Source organism: Mustela erminea, chromosome 10, assembly GCF_009829155.1.
Source record: "Mustela erminea isolate mMusErm1 chromosome 10, mMusErm1.Pri, whole genome shotgun sequence".
Classification (NCBI taxonomy): Eukaryota; Metazoa; Chordata; class Mammalia; order Carnivora; family Mustelidae; genus Mustela; species Mustela erminea.
In genome coordinates, this window is record NC_045623.1 from 34,816,226 (window position 1) to 34,827,214 (window position 10,989).

Genomic DNA, 10,989 nt, shown 5'->3' on the forward strand with positions numbered 1-10,989 from the left:
TATGTGGAGTAAAAGGAACAGCACAGAGGATCATAGGGGAAGGGAGGGAAAACTAAATGGGAGGAAATCAGAGAAAGAGACAAGCCATGAGAAACTCTTGACTCTGGGAAACAAACTGAGGGTTGTGGAAAGGGAGGTGGGGAAAGAGGTTACTGGGTGATGAGTATTAAGGAAGGCACATGATGTGATGAACACTGGGTGTTACATGCAACTAATGAATCATTGAACACTATATCAAAAACTAATAATGGGGGTGAGGGGGACCTGGGTGGCTCAGTAGGTTAAAGCCTCTGCCTTCAGCTCAGGTCATGATCCCAGAGTCCTGGGATCGAGCCCTGCATCAGGCTCTCTGCTCAGCGGAGAGCCTGCTTTCCCCTCTCTCTCTGCCTGCCTCTCTGTCTACTTGTGATCTCTGTCTTTCAAATAAATAAATAAAATCTTAAAAAACTAATGATGGGCTATATGTTGGCTAATTGAATTTAAATAAAATATTGATGATAGTCAACATGCTGTACATCTAATTTTTTTTAATATTCAGTCACTTGAAAAGTTGCTGAAGTGCTCCAAGTTCCAACCCCATACTTATAAAGGGGATGAATTAGAAGAAAATTGTTCTTCAGAATCAACTAGATTTTTCTGGAATTCCAGATTGTGTTTCTGGAAGGAAGATGAGGGGCTTTACATATTAGTACATTTACTTGAACCTATTATGTGGGAATCAGAGCAATCTCAATCTCTGAATGGTCCTCCTGAAAAAAGAATGGGCAAAGTCTAGGACTCCACCTGTCCTCACCATCAGAGATGTGGCACAAACAAGGCTGTCTTAACCCATGTAACATTTTTTTTTCCTTTTAGAGAGGGAGGGTGAGGAGAGGGACAGAGGGAGAGAAAGAGGGCTCAGTCTCAAACCCTGAGATCATGACCTGAGCTGAAATTAAGAGTCAAATTCTTGACAAACTGAGCCATCCAGATGCCCCGGTCTTACTGCATATAAGGATGGATGATGGAAGAGAGGCACGTGGCCTGAACCTCTGGAGAATGAGCACAAAAGCTCACAGAGAATAGCTTGAAAGACAAGTTATCAACTCATAAATATGTTTTATACTGACACTTTACTATCCAAGTCTTACTGGAGACTCTTTCCTAAATATCCATCCTGCAAATTAAAATCCTCTGTAATTTCAGTTTTCCCTATAAGACCTATATTTTTGGTGCAATAAGACAGAACTTAAGGTATACTTTCTCATGATGCAATTTTCAAACCAGCTTGCATGCAAGGTTGCCACTTTCCAATGGTGCACGGGAGAAGAATGAGGCACAAACAAGCCCTCTTCAAAAGAATGGGTGGGGGGGTTGGCAGTTGAGAAGACTGCTGCCCAGAGCTACTCCTCAGTCCCGTACTTACTAGATACAAGATAACAACTAAGCAAGATATGTCTGATCAAGCAGTATAGGATTTGTAGGAATTTAAAGGAATCATCTAATTAACTACAACTGATCTCTGGAGAAGGGGAGATAACAGAAAAAAGAACAGGAGAGTTCCACCCTGAGCCTGCCAGGCGTTCCCAGCTGCTCAGCTTTGAGGTACCTGCTCAACCATGTTTGGTCAGTACATTGTCCTGAGGGACAGTTACACAAGCTGCCATGTGTATCACAGTCAAACCACGAAGCAAGTTCCATCATCTTAATTTTATGTAGTTCTGAATTTCTCCTCTCTTATTCTGTGTTTTTCAAAGCCCAGCAAATGCAAGGTGATTTTGGTTTTGGATCGTTTTTACTCTTATGTTACAGGGCTAAATGCTCCAGGTCTCGAATTCCCTAAACCTGTCCCTACACAGCTATTATTTTTTAAAGCATTCAATTTTTAAATGAACAATTGCACTCACCACATTTCTGAACTAAAATTATTTCATGTTTGTACTTTTCTGAAGGGCTGATACATTTGCTGTTTTGTGGTTTTTCACTAAACTTGGAGTAGAAGGATGTTAAAGGAGATTCTTCCTGCCTGAGAATTTCCGCTGTGCTCCAAAGATGAGTGCACCACGTGTCAAATAACCACAATTTCTAAAACAATGTTAATGCCCTATTTTTTGGAGTTAAATTAACAAAACATGAAAAAAATCATCTATTAAATTCTCATTAGCTTAAGTTTTAGAAACTTAAGTTTAGGAAACTATTTTAATCATTCTTTAACAGTAGTATACTCTTGTTACTTAGACTTACAGAATATGAAAAGTTATCTTGCCTTGCATCATTTACAAATAAAGAAATCTGGAAGAAAGTTTTTCAATGTGATTGTCCAAATTTATACAGCCATAAGTGATATGTAAAATTCCTAGTTCCACATTCTTATCATCACTTAGTAATGCCAGACTTGTAAATTTTAGTCATTGTAATAAGTGTATAGTTTTAATTATGGGTTTAATTTGTTTAATTAGTGGTAATTAGGAGGGTTGAGTGTATTTTTGTGTTTGTTGCCTTTTGCATACCTTCCTATTCAATATTTTTGCTTATATGTTTAATGGGTTGTCTGTCCTTTTTTTCTTCTTTATTTAGAGACTATATATCCTATATTCTATAATTTTTTTCTATTAGCATTTAGTTTACTTTTAAATTCTCTTAGTGGTGTTTTAATGAACATGAATTTTTAATAGTAACATAAATTTATCAATTATTTGTTTACAAGTTATTGATTTGTTCTATTGCCTGACTTGGAGGACATGAAAATAATATTTGACTTACTTCTAACCATTTTATTATTTCATCTTTCATATTGGGATTTATAATCCACCTAAATCAATTTTATAATGTCAGAAGGTAAGAGTCAAGTTTTATTTTTTTATGAGTATGTAATATTGACCTAGCAACAGTTATTGAGAAGACTATCTTTTTGCTATAGTTGTCATGAATCAATTTTCTTTACATGTGTGAAAATAGAAATTGTATCAAATCTACAGATAAGTTTGTGAAGAAATGACACTCAAAAAATAGTTTTCTAATTCATCATCATATGTCCCACAATTTGTTAGCCCTTTGAAATCGTTCAGTAATATTTTATATTTTGCAACATATACTCTTTGTACATTTTGTTAGATTTATTTATTCCTGAATGTTTTTAAATAACTTTTTGAAGCATAAACATACATATTAAAATATACATATGTATAATATAAGTTATTATATATAAATATAAATTACTAAAATAACTTTAAAAATTAAACTAAGAAGGCAAAAGACTTATACAGTGAAAGCTATAAAACCTGGCTGAAAGAATTTAAAGAAGACACAAATAATGAAAAGACATCCCATGTTCATGAATTCCAAGACTTAATATTGTTAAAATGTCCATTCTAATCTATGCAAACTACAGATTCAATGCAATTCCTATCAAAATTCCAATAACATTTCTTGCAGAAACATAAAAAGCATCCTAAAATTCATATGGACTTTCAAGGAACTCTAAATAGCCCTAACAGTCCTGAAAAAGGCTGATAAAGTTGGAGACTGCACACTTTCTTATTTAAAAACACATTAAAAAGGGCGCCTGGGTGGCTCAGTGGATTAAGCTGCTGCCTTCGGCTCAGGTCATGATCTCAGGGTCCTGGGATCGAGTCCCGCATCGGGCTCTCTGCTCAGCGGGGAGCCTGCTTCCTCCTCTCTCTCTCTCTGCCTGCCTCTCTGCCTGTGATCTCTGTCTGTCAAATAAATAAATAAAATCTTTAAAAAATTTAAAAAAAAAAAAACACATTAAAAAGCTGAAGTAATTAAAGCAGCCAGGTACTGGCATAAAGTTAGACATATATAGACAGCTCAGAAATAACTCTCACATATGTGGTCAAATGATCTTTAACAAGCTTATCAAGACTACACAATGGGGAAAGGACAGTCTCTTCAATAAAGTTGGAAGAACTGAAAATCCACATACAAAAGAATGAATATGGATCTTTAAAATATATATAAAATTTAACTCAAAATACATTAAAGAACTAGACATAAGATATGAGAGATGGAGCAGGGGTGGGGGGGAGAGCAAGAAGGAAAAGCAGACTCCCTGCTGAGCAGGGAGCCAGACATGAGGCTCTATCCCAGGACCCTGTGATCAGGACCTGAGCCAAAGGCAGACACTTAACTGACTGAGCCACCCAGGCACCCCTATAAACCTTAGAAGAAAGCATAGAGGAGAGCTTCATGACACTGGATTTGGTAATTATTTCTTGGATATGACAACAACAAATCACAGAAACAAAAGCAAAAAGAGAAAAACAGGACTACATCAAATTTTAAAACTTCAGTGCATTAAAGGAAAAGCTATGATGTGATGAGTACTGGGTTTTATACAAAACTCATGAATTATTGAAGACTACATCTGAAACTAATGATGTACTATAAGTTGACTAGTTGAATTTAAGTTTAAAAAAAGAAAAAATAATCTGACTTTAATAAAAACAACAACAACAAATAAGCAAAAAAGAAAACCAATAGAATGAAAAAGCAATGTAGAGAATGGGAGAAAGTATTTCAAAATCATGTATCTAATAGAAGACAAATATCTAGAATATATAAAGAGCTCTACAATTCACAAGAAAGAAATAACTCGGTTTTTAAAACGGTTGCTTAATAGCACTAATCCTTAGAGAAATGCAAATCAAAAATATAATGAGACACTATCTCATACATATTGGGATGGCTACTATAAAAAAAATAAAAATAACTAATATTGGTGGAAATATGGAGAAACTGAAACTCTTATATAATGTGAATGGAAATAAAATAAATAAATAAATAAATAACAGGAGCATCTGGGTAACTCAGTTGGTTAAGCATCCAACTCTTGATTTCAGCTCACATCATGATCCCAGGGTCATGAGAGCAAGCCTCAGGTCAGGCTCCATTCAGAGGTTGAAGTCTGCTTAAGATTCTCTCTCTCTCCCTCTCTCTCTGCCCTTCTCTGTACCAGACACATGTTCTCTCTCTCCGAAAAAAAAAAAAAAATGCAGTTGCTATGGAAAACTGAAAGGTGGATCCTCAAAGAATTAGAAATAGAGTTAACCATTTGTTTCAGAAATTTTACTAATGAGTATACATCTAAGAGAACTGAAACAAAATCTTGAAGAGATATTTGCACACCCACATTTATTGCAACATTATTCACAACAATCAAGAAGTAGAAGCAACCCATATATCTATATGGACAGACGAATGGATAAAGAAAATGTTGTATATATACAATGGAATGTTACTCAGTCTTAAAAGGGAAATCTGTCACATGCTAAAACAAGAACTAATCATGAAAACATTAAGTAAAATAATAAATTATGAAAGACAAATATTTTATGATTTCACCTATATGAGGTATCTAAGTTAATCAAACTCATAGACACAGAAATTACAAATGGTGTCACCAAGGGCTCGAGTGAGAAGAGAATGGAATGTAGAAATGCTCGCTCTCTCTCTCTCTCTCTCTCTCTCTCCACACACACACACACACACACACACACTGAAAGTTGTTTTACTGGTCTTGCCTCCTATTGTATATGAGACTCAGTGACCCCAACTAAATAATGAATTCCTGTTGCTGAGTACCTTAAAATGTTCTGCTTGGAATTCTCCATGTGTAAAGCAGATTAATATAAAAACATTCTAGACGTGTAATTCTGGGTAACATTTGAAACCATTAAGCATATATACATACATAAATTTTTAATTTAATAATACTAACACACAAATTAGTTTTATTTGTGTCTGTCTTTTAGAATAAGTATTCCAAAGGCTGCAATTCCAATTATACTAGAAAGTAAGGAAATATAGATAGCTTCTTCATACCCAGTGTTTAAAAGAAAAAGTCCCTAGAACAATTTGCAAGGCTGACATAGAAACAAAATGCACAAAAACTGCACACAACTCATCATGTGACATAAGAAAGAGCTTTTTCTTAACATCTGGCCTATTTCTGAGAAACTAAGAGCTTGTTCCTGCTTTCATTTTCAATTGACATGTGTTCAATAAAAACATTTTCAAGTTGTCCTTAACTGAGACAAGAAATCCCTTAATTGAGAAGCAGAGACTTTTATTTGCCGAAAGGACTAATCAGACTGTCAAAATTGGTAGGGATAAAAGATATATACTATACCAGAGTGTCCCAGGCTACTTTTGCAAATACAGAGTCATGGATGAACTTAATTTGATCTCTCTCTTTTAATACACTTACTTATCATTTAAGGAAATCTCAATTGTCTTGTTGCCCACTGAACTCTTATTTAAAAAACATCTTTAAATGCCAGTTAGTTAACATACAGTGTTTCTGGTATACAAATAAAAACTTTAAAAAACATTCCAGATAAATAAATACAGAATTTTTCGCTAGCAGGCTCATCTCACAAGAAATAGTGAAATTCTTCAGACTGAAAGTGAGCCCAGGTAATATGAATGCACATAAAAAGAAAAGAACACTAGTGAATTATATAATTGTAAGACAATATAAATAGTTTTCTTAACTGATTTTTTTAAAATAAATAAGTAAATAAAATCTTTAAACTGTATTTACTAGTCTATAGAATGCAAATGATAATACCTACTCATAAGCATGTGCTAAAGAATAACTTAAATTTAATTAGTAACACCTATAACGAATTAGCACAATGTCTACCATATAGTAGGCACAAATGCATTTTATTTATTATAACATTATTTCAGGCTTCAATGCCTCAACAAAACTTATATACTATGAGATAAAAATGTGGTAAAATAATTATATAAATATATGTTCTTTTCCAGCAATAATAAAAAATTGTCTATTGAAATAGCATGATATTATCCACCTCTCAGTGTAGCTTAGATTTTAAGAAGTTATGATTCCACTTGTTTGGGAGGATGTGAAAAGTACATACTTTATATACATATTTAGAGAGTAGGAAAGTAAGAACATTTCCAGAAGCAAATTTTATAGTATGTCTCCAAAGTCTCTGAAAATAGCATAACCTTTCACCAGTGTGTTCTCTTTCACAATTGGATCCATTCAATCACAAATACTTACTGAAGGCCTATTACATGCCAGGCTTTTTATTTATTTATTTATTTATTTTTGAGGGATTCAGAAGTCGAAACAAACAAACAAAAATCGTTACCTTCGTGGAGGTTAACATTCTAGCAGGCAATAAAAATATCAACTATCACAGAATATCAGATGACAATTTATATGAAGAAAAGTGAAGTAGGAATAGGGGAGAGTGCTGGCAATTTGAAGTAGACCAATTTTAAATAGGGTGTCAGGAGCACCACCAGTGAAGCGACCTTTCAGCAAAGAGCTAAAGCTGTAAAGGGAGTAGATCACTTGGATATATGCGGAAACAGTGTAAGTTGCAGAGGAAATGGCAAGTACAAAGGCCCTAGGGAAGGATCATGCTCAGCATGTTTGTGAGAGGCCAGAAGAGGGAAGTTATAGGGGAGAAACCCCAAGCCCATAACCCCTGTAGTCTCTTGTGAGGACATGGTTTTTAGAGATACTAAAGCAAGATGTTCTCAGCCTGAGATGAGTTCAGGCTTTCTCTGAATTGCCCACTACAGCCAGAGCTGGCATCAGAGGTGAGATGGAGAAGATTCAAGTCCGTGTACCAGAAGCATCTGCAATGGTTCACTCCTTGCACCCCTCTGATCTCTGTGCCTTATGTTAAATGAAATCCATCATCTTATCTTCAAGTTGGTGACTAGCTACAATTCTATAAAGGACTTACTACACATGACTTTGTACATGCCACAGACTTTAACTCTTGCAACTTGTCATAGACCATAATTGATGTCCACCATGTCCCTCCTCCATCACCCGTTTTGTATTTTCCATGTTATAGCCAAAACCAGGCATCCTGCTTTAGCTACTTAACAAAGTTGAGCTGTGTGTCTAAAACACTCATTCTACAAAACAAGACTAACCCAAAGAGAAAATATAACTGGAAACATACTTAAGGATTTAAGAACTTCAGGTACTAGAAGGCCAGCTTATACTCCGATGAAAAAGGTAATAAGCTCCCGTGGGACAACACATTCTACTTATATATTAACATTTATAAAGATTGCATGCAGTCTTTTGTCTTTACTTTTTATATGGCTGCATTGTTATATGACATACTCATACTAATGCCCACAAATACTGTCCAAAAGCAAGTTACAATCACCCAGAATATATTTCACTGTGTTACATAAAGTCACAGATAAGTTATTGCAGTTGGGAAAAAACCCACAAATTTCTCATAGTTTTATGTAATAGCTTAAATGCACAGTATTTCCAGTTGATCAGTATTTGTTAAAATCACAGAAAATCTACAATAACGGAGTAGCATTTGGACTCTACATAACACTTGACTTTAAATATGTTTTCCTTTTATTCTGACTAATTCATCATAATCTATTTGGGATACGGATATTGAATATGTTGTGCTTTTTAAAATTTTAGCATTTTTTCCAAGTAGTCGTGCAAAAGTGGATTAAGTCCAGCAACTAGCTGGAAGATTTCCATGACATTTGAAGAATGTCACTCTTCATCATGATGTCCAGTATTGGACATCAATTGCAATTGGACATCAATTGCAACAATTCATTCAAAATAATAGGGAAGTTTCTTCAAGACATTAGTAAATACTTTCATATTTGATTTACACTGAATTCAAGAAATGCAAAGCTTTTTATGTTCTATGGAGTCTTCATCAGATTTTGAGGCTTCCTTTTTTTCTCAGTTTAGAAACTACATGTCATAATTATTGTCTGTCCTGGTGAAAATTATTCACTAACTAAACAACATAAACAAACTTTTAGTTCTGGAATAGGCTAGCTATGATCTCATAACAGCTTGAATAATTTTTAAAATTTGAATATTGTTTATTAGCTCAGGGACAAATATAGGCCTAAGTAGTCCCAACAGAATAACTCCAATCCCTCACCTAAAAAGCTCAAAAAATGACACCAAAAGATGCCACAGTCTTGATTCAAATTTCCATCATTTCATAATAAAGGAGGTAGATATATGGATAAGAGGCATCAACTACTCATTTCTTATAACTACATATCTATTTAATATTTGCAATAACCAGTCCAAAATGTCTGTTCAGACATTCAGTGGTCCCTTCCAAGAGGGGTGGGAGGCAGAATTCCAGCTTTTTACAACAGCAACTACCAAAAAAGTACATGACCGAAGAAAATAATAAGCTTCTGTAAGAGCATTATTTTTTTAGGAAATACACATTGGACAATTTGGGAGCAAAGAGGTATTGATTGTGTCTATAACTCTCAAATAGTTCAGAGAGAGGAGGAAAGTAGATGTGGTAAAATAAGTTTTGACAAATTGGGTAAATTTCTTCTTTCTTTTACCAAGTTTGCAGAGAATTTTATCAGTAATTCAATCTCTTTACTTGTGTACTTCGGTGCATTCAGATGAGCTATTTCTTCTTGAGACAGTTTAAGTAGTTTGTGTGGTTCCAGGTACTGGTCCCTTGTTCTTTTCTTTTCTTTAAAGATTATTGATTTATTTAAGAGAGAGCATGAGTGAGCAGGGACAGAAGCAGAGGGAGAGGGACAAGCAAAAGCAGAACTCAACGCAGGACTCAATCTCACAACCCTGAGATCATGATCTGAGCAAAACTCAAGAGTCAGGTGCTTAACCGTCTGAGGCACCCAGGTGCCCTGGTACTAGTCCATTTTTGAAACAATTTGTTGGTGTACAGTTGTTCACAGTATTGTCTTACAATTCTTTTTATTTCTGAAAGTCAATATTAATATTCCCCTTTTTCATTCCTGATTTTAGTAATTTGAGTCTTCCATCGTTTTTTCTTGGCCTGTTTGACTTCAAATTTGTCAATTTTGTTAATCTTTTCAAAGATAGGGGGCACCTGAGTGGCTCAGTTGGTTAAACAATTGCCTTCCGCTCAGGTCTTGATCCCAGTGTACTGGGATCAAGCCGTGCATAGGCTTTCTGCTCAGCAGGGAGCCTGCTTCTCCCTGGCCCTCTGCCACTCCCCCTGCTTGTGTGCTCTGGCTCTCTCTCTCTGTGTCAAATAAATAAACAAAATCTTTAAAAAAAAAAAAGGCTTTTGGTTTCATTAATTTTCTCTTATTTCATTAATTTCATTACATTCATTTACAAAAATCTTTATTATTTTCTACATTCCATTACTTTGGATTTTCGTTTGCTCTTCTTTTACCAGTTACTTAAGGTGAAAAGATACTGATTTGAGATTTACTATTTTCTTTGGCTACTCCAGGGCTAACCACATATAAACAAAGATATAAATAGTTAGAGATATAAATCTTCTCTAAGCCTGAAATTTATGCTAACTTAGCTCCAGCAAGATATACAATTGTTACTCCTACACTCCTACTCCCCCCCTCCCCTTTTAGTGCTACTAATCTTATATATAATAAATATTACATCTACATATATTACTAGTCCAACTATACATTGTTATATTCATTTATACAATTGTGTGTCTTTTAAAGTAGCTGAAATAGGAAGAATAAATATATAGGACTTGTTATATTAACTTTCTTACTTATAATTTCTGGTTCTCTTTATTTATTCCCATGGATTCAAGTCAATATCTGGTGTTAGTTACATCTTTATTCCAATAAGCTTTGCACTCATGTAGCTCCTTTGTTCTGCTGTTAACATATTACATTTATATATGTTATAGGCCCTCTGATACAATTATATGCATATTATTTTATATAATTTCTTTTTAAGTCAGTTAAGAAAAGAGAAATTAATAAGCAGTTATTTTGTCTTTTATAATTACATAGTCCCTCATTGGTGGTGGTAGTTTTTCCACTTGGGTCACTTGCTCCCTGCCTGAAAATCTCCTGTTAGTATTTCTTATAAATGTCAATCTGCAGCAATAAAATTTTTTTTAAGTCCTCAGGCTTGAACTTCCCCCACACTCCATTTTAAATAAAGTCAGTCCCACTGGGGAGAGCTTCATGGTGCTCTGTGTTTATGGACTGCCTCTG

At 34.7% G+C, this 10,989-nt stretch overlaps 1 protein-coding gene across 1 annotated transcript in view; it reads left to right on the plus strand.

The window, feature by feature from the left end:
• Positions 1 to 1,822, plus strand: part of LOC116568185 (guanylate-binding protein 4-like) — a 28,583-nt gene extending 26,761 nt beyond the window's left edge. The window contains exon 14 of the mRNA XM_032303721.1: positions 1,792 to 1,822. Coding sequence (XP_032159612.1) covers positions 1,792 to 1,822 — 31 coding nt within the window. The remainder of the gene's footprint in view (positions 1 to 1,791) is intronic.
• The last annotated feature ends 9,167 nt before the right edge of the window (positions 1,823 to 10,989 follow it).